At 42.8% G+C, this 18,230-nt stretch overlaps 1 protein-coding gene and 1 long non-coding RNA gene across 5 annotated transcripts in view; one reads left to right on the top strand and one right to left on the bottom strand.

The window, feature by feature from the left end:
• The first annotated feature begins 72 nt into the window (after positions 1–72).
• On the top strand, positions 73–4,235 carry LOC110080260 (uncharacterized). The gene is made up of 2 exons (XR_002300754.3): positions 73–231; positions 3,906–4,235. It is a non-coding gene; the product is annotated as an uncharacterized LOC110080260 (long non-coding RNA).
• The window catches only part of WNK4 (WNK lysine deficient protein kinase 4), a 57,304-nt gene continuing 42,103 nt past the window's right edge, over positions 3,030–18,230 (bottom strand). Inside the window, exons 15-20 of one of the 4 annotated variants that reach the window (XM_078377752.1) lie at positions 17,725–18,230; positions 15,732–15,828; positions 14,313–14,631; positions 13,922–14,124; positions 12,261–12,361; positions 3,030–3,195 (exon numbers count right to left, since the gene is read on the bottom strand). In XM_078377752.1, the coding sequence (XP_078233878.1) occupies positions 3,175–3,195; positions 12,261–12,361; positions 13,922–14,124; positions 14,313–14,631; positions 15,732–15,828; positions 17,725–18,230 (1,247 nt within the window). In that variant the 3' untranslated portion in view covers positions 3,030–3,174. Of the gene's footprint in view, positions 3,196–7,782; positions 9,473–12,260; positions 12,362–13,921; positions 14,125–14,312; positions 14,632–15,731; positions 15,829–17,724 lie in introns of those variants that run through there. The other 3 variants (XM_078377753.1, XM_073004072.2, XM_073004073.2) reach the window with 3 other exon arrangements.

The following is an 18,230-nucleotide window of genomic DNA, read 5'->3' as shown; positions in this document are numbered from 1 at the left end:
CTAAGGGCGGTACTTCCTTACTGGTGCCTAGCAGCAGAAAGATGTCGGCAGAAGGGGCTGAGAAAGGAAAGTCGGCCGGGATGCCATTTGAGTATGGTTCCGGGAAAGGGGATCCAACCCGCTTGGCGCGTCCTATTGTGCCATCGTACGGACCGAAGGGAGTTAGACCGAATTTGAGAATACGCAAAGGCATCACAGCTCTCTTAGTCGGATCTTTCGTTGTAGGAGTGTGTATCCTTTTATCCTACGGTGAGTGGGACGAGGACCTGGTTTTGTCGAGCGTGGGCTGGTGCAAGAGACGGGCTGCCCAGCCTGCAGTCCCATTACTGCCTTGCACAACGTCTGGGCGAATTCGTTAACAGCAGCTTCGGTCGAAAGGGTTTTTAGCGTACCCTGTTTCGAACGGAGCTGGATGGAATTCAGCCCATGCTCAGAGGTGTTGTATTTATTTAATGCGGAGCAGTCTTTGGTGCCCTTTTGGGGGGGGGGGCGAATGTAAGGGAATACCAAGGGGCCCAGGCAAACGGGAGCCTTCCAGTATTATCCTGCCCATTTCTGCTCGGGAGTAAAACCCTATTGAGACAAGTGCGTCATCAGACGACAGGCCCAAATGCCTGCCCTTGCTTGTGGAGATCGAGGTCCACCAGAAGTGAGGAGGTCTTTCTTGCCAAGCGGGGGCTCTTCTTCCCCTCACTGAGCAAAGGCGGGACTCGAACTCCGCGAGGCGTGTTGACGGAGGGGCAGGTAGAGAAGGGCAAGTTGGGGGTCATGTCCTTTCTCTTACCCTTCAGGCTGCACCTGAGCTTTTGCTTTAATGCTGTTTCTCTTTAGAAGGGATTTCGGGGAATGCTAGAGATGATGTCAAAGAAATATGTTCGTTTTTTTCCTGTCAGGTGAAAGAATGGGAGAGTGCGTGTGTGTGTGAATTGGGCGCGGAGGGTCAGGCACGGTCAAGTTTGCCCCCTCTGAGGCACCGTCCCGGCCTTCATTTTTTTTTCCCTCCGCTCGCTCGGCCCCCCCCCTCGAGCGCGCTCGCCTGCCTCGCCGTGTCACGCCTTCCAGCTAACTCTTTTCCGCGCTACAACGACGGTTCCCGCGGGCAGCTCAGCTCCGAGGGGAATTCTGGGAATTGTAGTCCAAAAAAACACATTCCAACCTGTAGTCCAGGTTGTCTTGAAGCAAAATGGGGCGGTCGAGGTCTGCTGGCCTGAGACATTTTGTTACTCTCGCTGACGCAGAATAGTAAGTGTATTAAGTATATTCAGCCAGTCAAGTTGTTTCTCGGTGCTGGAGGGGAGGGGAGGGAAATCCTACAAAATCGTCTCATCTGGCACTAAAAATGCAGTAATGATAAATAACATAGCCTTAAAATGTTCTGCTTCTTCATGACTTATACCATCTGCTCTCTAAAGTCGGACTTTCTTTTGCCAAAGGAGGCCTAATCTTGTCTCCACACCAGGAAGAGCTTCACCCTTTAACTTTATTCTCATAAAAGTGATTGTTAGGTTAAAGTAAGTAGACCTTGCTTCTTGTGCAGAATATGCAGAGGGTTGGGCTGGTTTTGGTATGATTCTACTCAAGATGGTGCAGAAATAAGCTGTACTGCAATATTCAGCAATTCTTACTCATAAGGAGGTGGACAGACTGGCAGCCTTCCTTTTGGGAAACTGTGTATAGGATTAGAGCCATGCTTGGAAATGAGTGTTAATGACCTCAGTGTGGCTTTTTCTCTGGAGTAAAAACAAAGCAAATGGGAATGTTACTTGTTTCTAAGTAGCAGAAGTATCCAGCTTCATATGCATGAGAAATCTGTTACTCCTCAAGCTTACCCTTGTGTTCCCCCCCCCCATTTAGATGCTCTTGGTCTCCCCACCACCACCAGTCTTCCTCTCTCTGCATCTCCCTGTACACCTTTTCTCTACTGTTACCAATACCAGGGCTCTACACTTTTTAAAAAAAAAATGTTTGGGTGGCCTGCAGTTGCTCCTGGCATCTTTATTCTACTGTGCCTTGGACTACTCTGAATTTCCTAGAGAATTTATAGAGAAGCAATGTACTGTACCGTGTTTGACTATAGCTTCCCAGTCCCCAGTGAGGAAAATCTGCTCCCCAGTGGCAAAGGGTGGCACTGCAAAGAGATTTAAAGTCCATTGACTTTAGAAGCAAAAATCTCAGATGTGCTTGTACAACCCTAGTGTCTCTTAGTATACATTTTAGACGTCAGAGGTTCATGGTCATAGAACTAAAGTGGGTCCAAGCTATTTCAAGGACCACATCTTACTTTATGAGCCTGCCCAGATCTTAAAATAATCAAGGGAAGCTTTTGTGTGTGTGTGTGTGTGTGTGGTGTTTTTTGTTGTTGTTGTTATTACATCCTCAGAGGTGCATTTGGTGGGGACATGCTGCTATTCTGGAACTCCCATGGGAGGCCAGACTGGCCTCATTTTTGTTGTCCTGCAAATAAGTGAAGACCTTTTTCTTCAGACAGGCTTTCTTTTGTTTACCAGGATTTTATAACAGGATCATTTGTATTGTTGCTCTTAAATATGTTTTAATAATGCTTTTATGTAACATTTTAAATATCTTTATTTAATTCTTTTAAAATATTTGACTAACATAATGTTTTTAGCTTTAAAATATAGAATTTTTCAAAAAGATGTAAGCTGCCTTGGGTCTTTTTTTTAGGTGAAAGGTAGGATAAATAAATAAACATACATACTCTGTTAGTATATAAGAGGATCATTTATTTTCCAGAAGCATCTAGCTTGCCTCTTACAACTTCCCTCCACTGGCCTTTTCAGATCTTTGTTCTGCAACAGTGGCTTAACAGTAATGTTTTTGAAAAATCTGTCATTCGTTATAAAAAGTTATGACTATTAAAAGTGACTTATTTAAAAAGGTAAATTAAATGTTTCAAAGTGAATGGCAAAATGAATTATGAAAGTTTTATAATACAAACATTTTGATTAACAGTGTACCGTGCATACTATTGTTGCCATTTGTAAAAGTTATTATCATTTTTAAAAAATGCTGCTTTCAGCATCAGCAGTGTTGCCAACACTTATGGTTTATAACAGATTTGCTCCTCCAGACAACTCTTGAAAATGGCTGGGCGGCTATTAGAGATGAGTTCTCCTGAAGGCAAAATGAAAGAGCTTCCAGTTGTTCAGCGTCCTATGATATAGTTTGATACAGCTGGAAAGGAAGAAGACTTCTGTTATTAGGTCCACCATTTCATGCATGAATTGCATCATTGGGATCAGATCCTGATGAGACAATTCATTTGCCAGACAGAATCCAGCTTTCACAGACATGACAGTGGAGGGAGGATGAAGTTGCTGGAACTGAAGAAAACAGAGGTGATTTGGGATCTTATGATTTTGTTGAATACCAAGGCCTTCCTGTTAAAGCTGAGGTTCCATCTATGTCCTGTTGTCCATCGCTATTCCATATTGCTCTTTAGTATTGGCACTTACAGATCATCCACTCTCATACTAGTGGGACTGATCTACCTAAACCTCCAGAGTGGGTCTTTGAGAGCCTCCTTGTCTTCTTGTTCAGTGGTTTAGGTATCTGGTTGCAGAGACAGATGTTGGGAGTTCAGTTCCCTACAGGGACAGGACCTGTTGATACTTAGGGTCCCTTCTAGCTGTGCAGTTCTAAGGTTATTATTGTTATTATCTTTTAGCATGGAGACTGACATGTTTTTAGGATGTGGAAAAGAAGGTGAAGCTACGCACCTTTTCTCCTTTCACCTTCTGGAACAAGTTAAGGGCTGAAGAAGTTTGTTATCCACGAATATGATGCCATTGCAATTACTCTTATGGCAGTTGTTAGGAATAACTAGGTTCATTGGTGGTGGGGCATGACAATCATGATTGTTTTCCTAAGCTTCCTGCACACAGATTTGTACAGTTTTCATGCCATCTCTCAAGAGACCTTCCTGGATGATTTAGAAGTTGAAGCTAAAGCTTTGCGGGCCAAAGCAGCACAGAACTCAGGAACTGACTGAGCACCAGATGGAAATGCACAGGGATAAGATTGGACTCTTTATTTTCTATTTGCAGTCTCTGGCCCCAGCTGAAGATGTGCTGGTACACTGCTTATGTATGTCCTGTACTTCCTTTAACAGTAATGGTCACTGTGTTGGTGAAGTCTTTGCCATGGATAGCATGCAAAGGTTGTTTACCATTCAAACTATTTGAAATTAAATACCAATAAACCAGCTCACTGGATGATGGTTTTATGTATGAGCATTTTTTTAAAGGATAGCACAGAAAAGATAGCTTGCAAGACAAAGCTGTATTAGTAAGAGACCTTTATGAAGACGGAGCCTTTTTGGCTCTTGGAAATACATTTTATATCTGAAAGGAAAATGAAGGTGGATGGATATGCCCTTGAGAGGTAGAAATGGTTTGCACCTATTTGGACTCTTTATACTCATTGCTTATCAGATCTTTAGCCACCGCCACTACAGCTATAATTATAACTGTAACAGTAGGATTATTCGGATAATATGTGTAGAATCTGGCAGTAAAAAGCTAGTGTTCTCCCCATAAATTTCCTTATAAGGGATTATCGGTTCTACACATAAGCAAATATTTTTAGAGAACATTGACCAAATGCAAATATAATCTGTTTTCATTTAAATTGCATGTTTACTCTGGAAAGGTAGTTGGTAACAAAGTCTTGAAGACTGCTCACTCCTGTTGCAGAGACTGCTTTATGCTGTAGAAACCCACAGTGGCTAGCTCGATGCCTCTGGTAGACCTACAAGCAAGACATTACTGTATTAGGCCCCTACAGCTTAAATTTCCAAGCATCTGCCCTGGAGAGGAATACCACCTCGACTCACTGGAGAACTGTATATAGCCATTGTGACTAATAGCCACTGGTAGACGTGTCTTCTGTGAATTTGTGTAACGACCTTTGGAAGCCACTCATATTGGTGACGTCTTTTGATAGTGAATTGCATAGTGAAGAGCTATGTTTTGTCTGTCCAGAATATCTCACCATTCTGCCCTCATTTTTTCCCACGATAAAAAGCCCTTCTGTCAAAAGGATTGCTTGAGGACCTTGATCATTTTGGTTGCCCTTTATTTGCACCTATTCTAGCCCTAAGTATCCTTTATGAAATCTGGTGACCTGAACTAGATACAGTAATTCTAAGCATGGCCAAGCCATAGATTTGGATAAGGGCAATATGATAGTTTGTTTCTGATTTCTTGTAATGTACTGTACATAGAATGATTTTTTTTAAACAGAAGCAACTGCACACTGGGTCAATACTTTATTAAGATACTGACCACAGCCTTTTCTTAGTTCAGTATCTGCCAGCTCAGGAGCCATTAACATAAGTATTATCTATTTTTCTTGTCTGATTATTAATTACTTTACATTTTCCTGAATTGAATTTCATTTGTTATTTCAGTGTCCTATAGAAAGGTGCAAGGAATCAATTTGGTTTCTTTTAGTACTCCTGTGTTGTCCAGAAATCCAAATGCCTTCCTAGATGGTTTCCTCCTTCTGCATTTTACTGTTGTTCTTAATGTTGCACTTGCTGGTTCCCTTTTGTAGTCCCTTTCGCGTTTTACTAATTTGGGCAATTCTTTCATTTTCCAAAGGATGCCTTTTAAAAAAAGAGTTTGCTAATCATTCTGGTAACTTCTTGAACTCAGTTGTAAATTTCCTGTAGTATTCATTGAGTTGAAACTTTTAATGCTATGGTTTGAGCAACTCTGAAGCATTTTGGAGAGATTTACCACTCTAGACTTTTACTTTCAACCTCCATTTCAACAATATGCAATGTAAATGAGGCAGGAGGCTGTGGCTTTAATACTACAGTACTAGGTAGAATGCAAATATGAACTAAAAGGCAAATAAGGGGGTAATCAAACCAGACCACTTGTGCCATGGTCCAGTGTGTGGCATTTTCTAACAGTCACACATAACAGCAGAGATCACAAATCAGCCAAATCCCAGATCTTTTTGGTCCAGCGGCAGAGCTACTCTGTTTTAGTGGGCTGGGCTGGAGTGATTCTTGTAGGGTTGGAAGGGTCTCTTTAAGGGAGATTGCCCCCCAGTGAAGTGACCCTTTCCAGTGTGATCAGACACAGTCTGATTACAAATCTGAAAATCTTCTGCCAAAGCAAATTTCCCCATTTAGCTCTAATTTGGAAGAATGCTCTGCAGGATGGATGTTTTTACTGACTAGAATGGTTGGCGGAAAGGAATGGACATGGGGAGGTAAGTGCCCTAACTTTGAGCACTGCAGGAGATAGACACCTATAAATTGCTGTAGTTTATAAACTTTTTGGAAGCTAGAAAAATTAATGCAAATATGATTGAAGTGATTAAATTTAAGGCTCTTTTAAAAATACAGTGGTGCCTCGCTTGACGAGGATAATTCATTCCATTCAAATCGCTGTTAAGCGAAATCCTTGTCAAGCAAAACGAAAAAGCCCATTGAAATGCATTGAAAACCGGTTCAATGCATTCCAATGGGCTAAATACCTCATCATAAAGCAAAGATCCTCCATAGGGAGGCCATTTTCCAGTGCCTGTATAGTGAGGAATCCATCCTAAAGCACAGTGGAGAGCCATTTTGCACAGTGGGCAGCCATTTTAGAGCCACCGATCAGCTGTTTTAAAATCGTCATCTAGCGAAAAATCAGTTCCCAAAGCAGGGAACTGATCGTGAAGCAATTTTTTCCTATTAGAACATTGTTTTGTGATCGCAAAAACCATCAAGCGGTTTCGTCGTTTAACGAGGTAATCGTTAAGCGAGGCACCACTGTATGACTTGTCAAACATAGGATTTGACAAGATAATAGAGTGCCAATTCACATCACTTTCCATTAGTGTTTAGGTGCTCAGGAATGTACTGGCACATATATCTACAGTGTTTAATGTAGATTAAACAGTTTTAGAAAGAAGCCCATCTTCAAGAAAAATGTTCAGTAGGATGGAGTGGGGACTCCAGCAAAACAGAAAAATGAACTTCACCCACTGACAAACCTGTTTCTTTGAAACTTTTAACTTTTTTTAAAGAGAAGGACATGGGGAAATATTTCTGTTTTCTCCAGCAGGAATCCTGAGACTTCACCAGAATAATCAACTGAACTTGTTCTATCAACAAAGGGAAGAACTCTTATAAACTTTGGCCAGTTCAGTTCCAGGACATCATCTTTTGTGTGTGGTGTTTTTACAGCTGTGTTGCTGTTATTGCCTCTTATAAGCACTATTTGGGGCAAGTAAATCATTAAAGCAGTAGCTGGCCAGCAGCCAGACCAGGCAATTGTCAAATGCATCCTTTTCTATGAGGCTTAAGGGAGAGACAGGAATTTTCCATTCAGTTAAAGCTAATATGTAGCTGTCTGCAGTTCAGCTTTTAGCAGCATAAAACAGCACCTTCCCCAGTTTCTGCAAAGGATGTGACAGGCATTTCAAAAGTAGAGTAGGGAAAGTCAGAGTAGTGTTGCCTTGTTACTACAAGCCATCTGAAATGGCTGAGCTTGTTGACACAAAAAATGATTAGTTTCTTTTGGATTACATTTAAGAAGTGCTGGTCCTTTGTTACACCATTACTAACATCCTGACAGTTGCCCTCCACTCAGTTCATTTTTTCTCCTACCACTTTGGTTTATTGGTTGCTGAATCATCTGTAACATTCATATAGCATAGCACAGAAGTTCAGTTTTCCCCTCCCTCCTCCCTGTTGCCCTTTGGACAAAGAGGTTAATTTACTGCCATTATTATTATTTTTTAAAGAGAAAATACATGTAGAAGTTTTTAAAAACTCTTTGTTTGGAAAAAGAGGCAACTACAGATTCTCTCATACACCAAAAGTATGAAAATGTAAAGTTAAGGCATTGTAATATAATATTGCACTGTACAAAGAGTAACTTGAGGATATTGACAGTTACAGAAAATTGCTATCTATGATCAAGAATGAGAGAAAAGAAATATCTCTCTCCCCACCCCCTTAATATATTTCCTTAGGAGGACATCTTTGGACGTTTCAGTGTCATGCTGAAATCTCTTAGGTCTGGTTACCAGGATATGTTCTATATGTAGGTTTTTGAGGTAGACCAATAGTCATAAGAACATACAGAGAGCCATACTGGATCTGACTAAACACCTCGCCAGTCCAGGATTGTTTTCACAGTGGCCAACTGAATGTCACAGGAAGCTTGCAAAGCGGTCACAGATACAACAGTGCTTTCTTAATTGTGTTCCTCAGCAACTGTGGTTCAAAGGCATACTGATGCTGGAGTTAATATAAAGCTATCTTCCATTTGTAACTCTCCTGTTTTCCTGTCATCTCTTCACATTGACCTCCCCGCACCAACACTTCACAAAGAATCTGTTGAGCAGCAGCATGAGCTGGAATAGCTAGGAGCCCTCCGTCTGCCGTCTCTCTCAGTGGAATGCTCAGAATATAAACTGAGGATGGCATGAAGAACAAGGTTATGTAGAAGATCCTCAGCTTAAAGTACCTTTATTTATTTCCTTTAAATTCATCTGAGCTATTTTTTTTCCTGGCAGGAGTTACGAAATACTATGTTCCACAACTAGTTACCTATTTCTTTCAACTCTTGTTTGGTGGGAATTTTACATTAATAAATAAAAACAATAATAAAAGTACCTTGATGAAATACCTGTTTCCCTTCCAAAGTTGCCTCAATATAAAACACAAAATATATACAATGGTGAAAGCATTGCGGCGTAATTCCAAGATGTGGATTCCCATGCAAGTAAAGGGATGAACCACAAGCAGTTCATACCGCAGTCAGGGCAAGGTAACAAAAAAGTGCAAGAGGCAACCTAGCATAGTGCCATTACTGTCAGATGCAGCAGCTGGAAGGCAAAAGCAAGAAAAGAGGCCCCAGACTCCCTAATACTGAGGCAAATCATGAATGCTTCTCCCTTAAGGCAGCTACTGCAAGATTTCTGATAACTTTGGCCTAAGGCTGACATTATGAATCAAGACATGCAAGGCACAGAGAGGCAAATAACACCTGTTCAGGCTAGACCTTAACACGGACCCTTTCTGCACAGGCATATGGATCAATCTGAATTCGAGCATAAAGATCTGATTCCATAGCACAACAGATCCTCTAGGACAGCAACAGGACTCCTATGAGAAGCAAAGCAGCAGCAAAAACAGGCCTCTGCATGTGCAGAATCACACAAAAACATGGCTTCTTTCAGCAGATCCAAAGTCTGTGAGGAAAAAAGAAGTAGGCGGTAACATCGGCTGCTATGATCCTTGTTCATTTAGTGCCGGTGTGATTTCTCACAGATGGTTGTTCTGTTCCTTCTGGCAGGAAAACTGCCATATGGGATGATAATAGGTGGCCTTACAGCTGGAGCATAAAGCAGATGCTTTAAAAAGGACCCTGCTCCCATCCTTCAACGGTGCATGATGGGCTGAGGTAGTCCATAAAAGTTTCCACAGGTAGTCTGGCTACTGCAGAGAAAAAAAAAGAAAGAAAATGAGACTCCACAATTGCCAGGGCAAAGAGGTATAGTACTGTAGTACAGTACTTGCTCTGCAAGCAGGAGGTCCTAACATTCGTCTCCAAAATCTCTAGTTAAAAGTCCTTGAATAGCAGAACTGGGAAAGACTTCAATCTGACACCAAGCCACTAGAGAGTTACTGCCAATTGGGGTAATTCAGGGTTTGAAAAAAGGAACTTTTCCGAGTTCTACACTAGTTAGGTCAATGGTCTGACATAGTATGAAGTAGATTTTTATGTTCATACAGTATATCATTTTAATTGCATGGAATTTCCAGTCAGAATTTAGTACTGTACTTGCAAATCTTAACCTTATAAGAGTGGTAGGTGTGTACCTGAATAATTGCAGAGCAAATATGCATGTACTGTTAACATAATTATTTTAATCTTAGGATTATGGACATCAAGGTTTCAGCTTCCATAACAGGGAAGTGAAAGCACACATTGATGACTACACCTCTAATTTCTAAATTTCTGAATAAAATATACTTTAACTGTATTTAAGAATCTGTCATTCAAATCTCATTCAGAGCTCAGTTTCTACTCTATGTCAAGGAATAGAGTACTTTGGGTTAATACAATTTTTGCCATAGAAGGCTGCTTGATGTATGATTTCTTACTCTAGATGCTGTTCTTCCCTCCGTACCTTAAAACAAATGCCTGGAGGGTTTTTTTTCCACTTTCATTTTCTTAGATCTTTAAAAATGATTCACTTCCTGTTGGCCCTTTAGTACACCTTTCCCTTCCTCTTTTTTTCCCATGAAAGCATGTTCTAAAAATTTCTACATTTTATTGTGTTGCATAAAAATGTTCTGTGGTGGCTAATGGCAATTCTAGATGAGTAACAATATATTACAAGTGAGGAGAACTGTACTGTGTTCACCACTCCCCAAATCTATTGGTAGATGTGGTTTGGACTCAGCAGCCAGGTTCAGCAGGAGATGACTTTCTGCCCAAACATTTACTTGGCAAGGGATGTCCATGGAATCCTTGCAAATGCTCAGAGTATCCCAGGTGGTGTTCTGTAATACGTAATAACTACTTGTAGGTTAGCATGTGACTTGAGGGTACGTTCAGTAATTTTGTTTATATGTTTGAAAACATATCACACCAGTCTTCTAAACACCTCCAGACTGCTCACAACAAATAAATATTTAGCAATCCAAAACATTCCACTGTAACTCAAAACTAACAGCAGAAAGACAACACACACTGATAAAACTACATAAGAAAAAGCCAAATTGCAAGCAGAATCTCCCATTGAAAACCTTCTTAAAAGGGGTCTTCAACAAGACCCACTTTAAGAAGGTTGTGAGAAAATCAGGCTTCGTGGGAAAGGAGTTCCAGTGCCTACAGACAGCCACTGGTAAGAGTCTCTTCCTAGTCCCAGCTAAGGGCTAGTCCAGATGAAGCATTTATTCCACTTAGTGCCACTTGAGCCTGGATCTTACTCAGGTTTCTGTTTACACAGAGGAAAAAGCCATCTTGAGTCCTTTTAAAAAGAAATAAATAAAAGAAGACATGCAACGTGTATCTACAGAGCAAGAGGGGGAAAAGGACTGGGAGGAGATGAGAACTGATGCCTAAGGGAGCCACTCGGAAGAGGCCAAACAGGTTTCCCCCTTCTCAGCATTATTGCTTTAGTGTATTAGCACTAACCTGAGGTAGTCTAATGGAAACCCTTGGCAGCAAAGAGATGTGCACACATGTACACAGCTACAGAACAGGAGGAGAAAGCGAGAGATGGGGAAACAGGAGAGCTAAATTATTTGGAAGTAGCAAAGCAGGGAGGCTCTCTACTTTTCCACATCACTGCCCTTGGGGATTTCACTCACTGGAAGACATGTGACTGCTGTCACCACCATCTTTACTCCCTGCTCTCTGCCTACATTTGCCTGTAAGAATTTACAGTATTTGGAGAGAAGGATTAGTAAATTAGTGCTAAACTTTAAAAGTTTCCTATTGGTAAAGCTCTTGCTGTCTGAACTCCTTTCATACACAAAGTGCAACAGGAGGTGGCTTTAAAAAAACATTGAAAACCAAAAGTTTTGTCACAGATTTGGCACCAGCATAAGCCTTGTGTTGTCTGGAGAGCAGGAAAAATACTGGTATCAGCATGCAAGTGGGTCAGAGAATCATGGCTCTATCTGGGCCGTGTATCTCAGGGGCAGTTGAGACATGCAATAAGGCCTCTAAAGATTATCTTAGGAGGTAGGCAAGCAGGTTTGATTGGAAGAAAGTAGCCCATCAAACATCCTTCTGAGCTTTAAAAACCTTCAGGTCTCTAAAGATCATCACTGATTTTTCTGAACCATATCTAGAAACAAATCAGAATGGAAGCCAGCGTAGCTCTTTTAAGAAGAGTGTCAGTCAAGTGCCACCAGAAACCAGGCAGTTGCATTTTGGGACAACTGTAGTTTCTTAATGCTTTTTCCAAAGCAGCCCTATGCATGGCAGGTTGCAATAATCCAGATGCAATATAACTAAAGCATGTATCATCCTGGCAGAATCTGTATTCTCCAGGAATGGTTTCCAGGGATAAGAGTTCCTGCTTTTGATCATCCAAACTTGGTCAGTGTGGACTGACCAAGTTTGGAAGTAGAATGCAGAGAAATATTCCACCCACTCATTTGGGCTTAAATGATGTCACCGAAGAAACATCAGGCTACAAAGCATATGGGCAGGTTAGCTTCTAAATGTAGTTCTAGAGTTGTTCCTTGTCCCCACTAATTGCCTTACCATGCATCCAACTTCACTGGCGAATGTCACACCCTTGCTTTGTCGCTGCTCCTGGGGGGTGCTGCTGCTACCGCCGCTTACAGAATTCCTCCTCATGATCCCTGAAGGGCAATGATTACATGATTTCAAAGATTATAGTAAATTATGATATAGTTCTGATTATACAATAGGGTCATGAAGAGTTAGACATGACTAAACAAAAACACAATACAGTATAAGGAAATGACAGATCATGATATGATTTTACTTAGTGAAAAACAAACAGTATTTTTTTAAAGTTTTAAAAACACTTAAAAAGAATATATGCACAGTATCCAGAAGGGATTCAATCTTGCTGAATTTAGTTCTAAAACAACATTGCCATTTAAAGTACAAAAGGGAGGCGCTAATCAACACCCGAGGACAGCATTGCACAAGGCGGAAGCAGCCACAGAGAAGGCCTTATTTTGCATCCCTGTGAAACATGCCTGTGAGAGCAGTGGGACTAGGAGAAGGGCCTTCTCTGAAGACCTTAGGAGCCAGTTTAAGACGCCGCTCCAAAAGGGAGGACATCACATTTTTACAACAGCCTTCTCAAGGAGTAATGATTAAATGATTCAAACAACTCTGCAGAGCAATGAATCAAGGCTGTTCATAACATGCTTGCTGTGAGAGAACCCATATATAAACCAAAAACCGACACAAGAGGCCCGATGGCAGTGGCAGTGAACCTTTTTGGGCCCGAGTGCCCAAAGTGGAAAACAAACAAACAAATAAATAAACAAAAAAAAACCACAGCGGGCCACGGCGGTGGTGGCGGAACCGGAAGTGGTGGCAGAAGGGGGAATCCGAGGCATGGAGGTGCCTCAAGACCCCACTCCGGATCCACCAGCAGCGCCAGCTGCTCCGGATCCTGGCCTGCCGCCTGTTGAAGCACCAGCACCGTGGCTGCAGCCACCTCTGGAGGTTTGGCTGCAGGGGGGAGGAGTAGCGACCTGGCGATTTATGGCTCACGTGCCCACAGAAAGGGTTCGCCATTGCTGCCCTATGGTATCATTTATTCTATGACTTATGTAATATGGAAAGGCAAGGCACTTTGAGATACGTACTATCTTTCAAATACATAGTAATGTTTTTAAAAAGAAAAGTGGTCATAATGTAGATAGGAAGAAGGAGGGAAAATCCTTTATAGTAGTTATCAGATGTGTTCAGATAGGCAACAGAGGCGCTTTTAAGGATTTTTAATTAGAAGAACTTATGAGATAACAAACTGACAGGGCTATAGCCTCATTATTCTGAAAAACTAGTTTTCTTCAGTCATGCATTAAAAACAGACCTGCTTGTTAACCCAAGCAGAACCAAAAGATGGTTGACCTATCACACTAGCAGTGCCAAACACTTTTTCCATGAAGAAAGGGCATCTCTTTGTCCAATCTCCGTATTCATTTGCTTCAACAAGGTGGCATTCTGGGGTTCCAAAAAGCTTGATGTTCTCCCAGTTAACTAGCGAGCGTTTCTAAATTTGCAATTAACAACTTCAGTAAACTAATCCAGACCAGTGAGGCAAATAAAGCCTGAAAAGTTTCATTCTCAGTCCCTCTAGTACTTGTCAACAACAGTCGAATTACTACTGCCTCAATTTGCTTTATGTTGCTGGGGCCAAAGTTGGGAAGTAGTCTCACCTTGGGGTTGTGCAGAATCTAGGCGCTGCAGACTGCTGCGCCGCAAGGGGTTGAAACCACTCTTGGAGAGACGGCGCTGGCGGCTGGACAGCATGGTTGCAGGGGACACAATTCCAGCAGGGGGCACCTTGCCCAGGCGGGCATAGAGTTCTTCCGTCTCTTGCTTTTGCCGGGCCTGGAGCATTTCAACTTCAGCAAGATGCCTAATTGGAAATTAGAAAAGGAAGACCAGGTGTCAGTCAGGGAGGAGTCCAGAAAAGGTTACTTTTGTAGACTGCTTGTCAAAATGGCCAAGACATTCTAGGAGCTGTAAATGAAAAAGTAATTTTTCTAAACTCGTACTCCTAAGAGGAAGTGCCCTTTACCCTCCAGTACATATAGCTATGCTCACTTCTGGCGTAAGGCCTTCAGCTCATCCCAGATGTCATCATCTGCACTGTCTGAGTCATCAGTGCTCAGGTAGGAAGGACTGTGTAGGTAGTTCATCCAGACAGAGGGGCTGTGTATGGAGGTCTCCCCTTCTCCTTCTCCTTCTGCCACAGGGGTTGTGCCTTCCTCTGCTTCCTGGATGGGGGTTCCACCCGGAGAATCACTGTCAGAGTCTGAAGTGCTTGGATTGCTGGGCCCATTGCCCGTTTGGGGGGTTTCTGGAGGCCCGTCCTGTATTGGTGTCACCTGGAAGCGCCCCAGGATCTGTGGCTTGGGTTCTGCTAGCAAAGAAAAAAGAAATAACATATTAATTATGAACATGGGGAAGCTTCCCCCCCCCAGGTGAGGTGGGGAGATATGTCAGAAAAAAAGAGAATAGTTAATGCTTAGTTTTTTAACAGCAGTTTTCTTGGAATTAGATAACAAAACCCCAACTTTCTGGTAGGCCTTTCAGATGTATGCTAACCAGAGCCATCTACAGTATCTCAGCTTTACTATGAAGCACCTAGAATTCATAAAACTGCATCCGGAGAGTCTAGTCCCCTATTGGCCTATTCCACATGCATGATGTCCGGTTCCAATTTGTGAAAACAAGGATTATAAAGATAATCCTATTGTTTGACAATTAACTACTATCCCTGTTTTCCTGAAAATAAGACCGGGTCTTATATTAATTTTTGCTCCAAAAACGCATTAGGGCTTATTTTTCAGATGTTTTATTTGTTTATGTGCAACAATCTACATTTATTCAAATACAGTCATCTTCTTCTGGAACATGGTCATAACTCTCCAAACCCTGAATTCCCACCTGAATTTCTTGTGACTCCCTCCAGGGAGGGGGGGTAGTGGTGGCGGTGATGTTGGCGTTAAGGGCCCCAACACGAACTGGCCTCAAAACCCCTTCTGCTGCAGGACCAGACAATTTCTGTCTCATTTCGGGAACATACTTGCTTGTTGAGGTGGTGGGGGAAGTATGGATCCCGCTGGCCCACACGGATGAGATGGAGTCAATCCTGGTTGCTGCACAATGAGTCCCTGGTGGAGGGCAGGGTTTCACTTAACTGGGGACTATTTTGGGGGTAGGGCTTATATTACGAGCATCCTGAAAAATCATATTAGGGCTTATTTTCAGGTTAGGTCTTATTTTCAGGGAAACAGGTTATGTAAAGAAACATATATAGCCAGAACTGGTAGCAGAATGCAGGTGCTTTCTAGAGCCTGGAAAAGTTACGTTTGGGTCTTGCTACCCTAGGGGAACATGAGAGCCATAGTCCAAAAATAACTTTGCCTAACCCTCAAGCCCCTGTAGCATTTGCGCATCCTATAACCACAGCAACATAGACTTATCCCTTGGGCTCAAGTCCTCCAAAACAGTCCTCACCTTCATTGATGGGTGAAAGCTGAGTTGAAGGATAGCTGGAAATTGGTGACTCTGACACAATTAATTGTGATCCAGACCAGGGAGAGGTGGGAGACACCTGTGGAAAGCATAGGGAAGGTATATTATAAATTGTTTCGACTCCCATTCATTGCCTATTAGGTCTGATGTAAGGCACTTCCATCAAGCATAGCTGGACCCAAGGCCCTCTGAGACACCCATTCCTTTAGTCAGCAGATGCCTGTGCAATGGAAGGCTAATTTACTGGACCCTGGGATTAGCACAAACCGTGTGCAGAAATCCTGTCCAACACCAAAGTCATGTGGCTGGCCCTAATACAAGGAAGCTGTGGGAGTCAGGAATTCTAGTGAGGCTGCCAGGCATCCTATGGAGTTGGGGTAGGGATGCAAAGGAACACTCATTTTAAAATAAATAAATAAAGGCTGTTGCAGCTCTCAGCGAGAGGTTGTGAGGGTTTGGATGGTATATCATGACTCCTCTCTTACTCCTTAAGTTTTACTTCTTCAGACACAGACACAGATTCAAGTTGTAACATATTAACCTTTACTGCAGGAACATCAATAAAACTGTTTGCATCAAACTGGGCATGGTCTGTTTCCTTTTCTGCCAAAGGGGCAGAAAAGGGGTTCTACTCTTCTTTAACAAACAGGTTCCCATAACTAACGGTCCTGGTTGATCCCTCAGCTGCCAGCCTTTCACTGTCATCCTCGTCAATAACGGCAACAAAGGCATGGTGGTGTCTCCCATGTACTCTTCACACCTTGCATGATCTTCCAATTCCACCAATTTCCAGGTTCCCAACGTTCTCCTTGCCTCTTCATTATCTCCTGTGCTTGCCATTCCACTCTCTCCTGCTCAACCCTCACCTTTTCTTCCCTTGATCTGCATCTCCACTCTCTTGCTTCAGTCTCTCCCCAATAAGATGGTCTCTGAGGAATAACTGCTGTCTGCCTATGATCAACTTCTTCTCTTGGCACCATCATTTTTCCCCACTTATGGGTCCAGGAGTCCTCTAACCAGATCCATTCCCATCTGGATAGGAGGTTCCCTTTTTCCCTCTGGCTCTCACTCTCCCCTGTCTCCACTATACCTGCCTCTTGTCTCTCCTCCTCCTCCCTTTCCATCACCACCACCCCTGCCAACCTCTTCCTCCTTCTCCTCTGATTGGTCTTTTCCCGTCTTCTCTTCCCACCCTTTCTTAGCTTTCTCATCCCTCCTCAGACCTTCAACAACTCTTTTCTCCATGGCCCCCTTTAAGGAAACTGCACTAACTGTCTGAGGAAACTGCCACTCCTGAACTTCCATTCCTTTTCCCCCTCTTCCAACAGAATGGATGGCACTTGGGCGAGCAGTGTCTCCATCTTGTCTCCTTGCTCAAAGAGGTTGCTAATTTCTGATAGCTAACAGAGTGGAATTTTCATTATTCTGTCTTAGAACCCAAATGCTGTTCAGCGATAACTTTATGTTCACAACTAAATCAGTAAGTCTAAAAACCATTGTGTGTACAGGGATCTGGGGAGAGTAAGCAACAATTTTAATGACATTGCCCTAAGCAAAGTTGAAAGAAAGAAAAAAAGAAAGAGAAGGAAGGAAGATCAAATTCCTCATGTTTTATTCTTTCCTTTTTTCTCCCCTCATTCTTTTTATTTGTTTGTTCTTTAGATGCTCATAAGAAGCCCTGTCTAGTCCAGTTCCACTTGTACATATGTGAGATCTGAGGCACATTTTCTAAGAGCATCCAGTCAATTCTTGACTAAGGAGTGCTGTGAATCCAATCCAAATTCAACACTCAGTCCTTGCTGGCAACAAGATAGGCCTCCTTGCTATTTAAAACTCTGCCCTTTATAGTATACATTTCAATACACTGAGGCTGGGAAAGTGGGAAGGTAATACTGTTTTCTTCTCCCCCTTTCCCTACATGCACCCACAAAGGCATTCCTATGAACATGTTCATTCAAGCCATGCTCCAACTTACCATGTTATTATTGCGCTTCCCAGCAACTGAGGTGACTGGTGGCTGCTGGGAGCCTGGAGATGCCATTGGCCCAAATGACCCATTGGCTAACTGGACAGGGCTAGTGGTAGGGGCTGCTACATCAGGATAGACAAAACATGAAGAAGTTGGGCTAGGAGGGCAGGTGGCTGGTGACTGTGGGACTGGAGAAGTATAGAGTGGCCCAGTCTGGGCAGGCGCTCCAGACACTGCTGGAAGGAGTGAATGAGCCACACTCATCACAGCCAGCGAGAAGACATTGGCAAGGGAGAACAAAGGGGCAGTGGAGGGGGTCCAGAGAGGGACAGATGGAGCGTGCACAGCTGCGGCAGTGGGTGGTGCAGCAGTCGAGGTAATAGGTAAAGGAGGGAGAAGGGGACTTGGCGAGGGGATTGGTTGAGGAATGGTGAGAAGATAAGGAGGAGTTGCAGGAGTCATTGGCATCATGTGGTAAGTTGGCCAGGGCTGTCCAGGCATACTTGGAACAG

The sequence above is a fragment of the Pogona vitticeps genome, chromosome 6 (genome assembly GCF_051106095.1).
Source record: "Pogona vitticeps strain Pit_001003342236 chromosome 6, PviZW2.1, whole genome shotgun sequence".
Lineage (NCBI taxonomy): Eukaryota > Metazoa > Chordata > Lepidosauria > Squamata > Agamidae > Pogona > Pogona vitticeps.
This window is presented reverse-complemented; position numbering and strand designations above follow the sequence as displayed.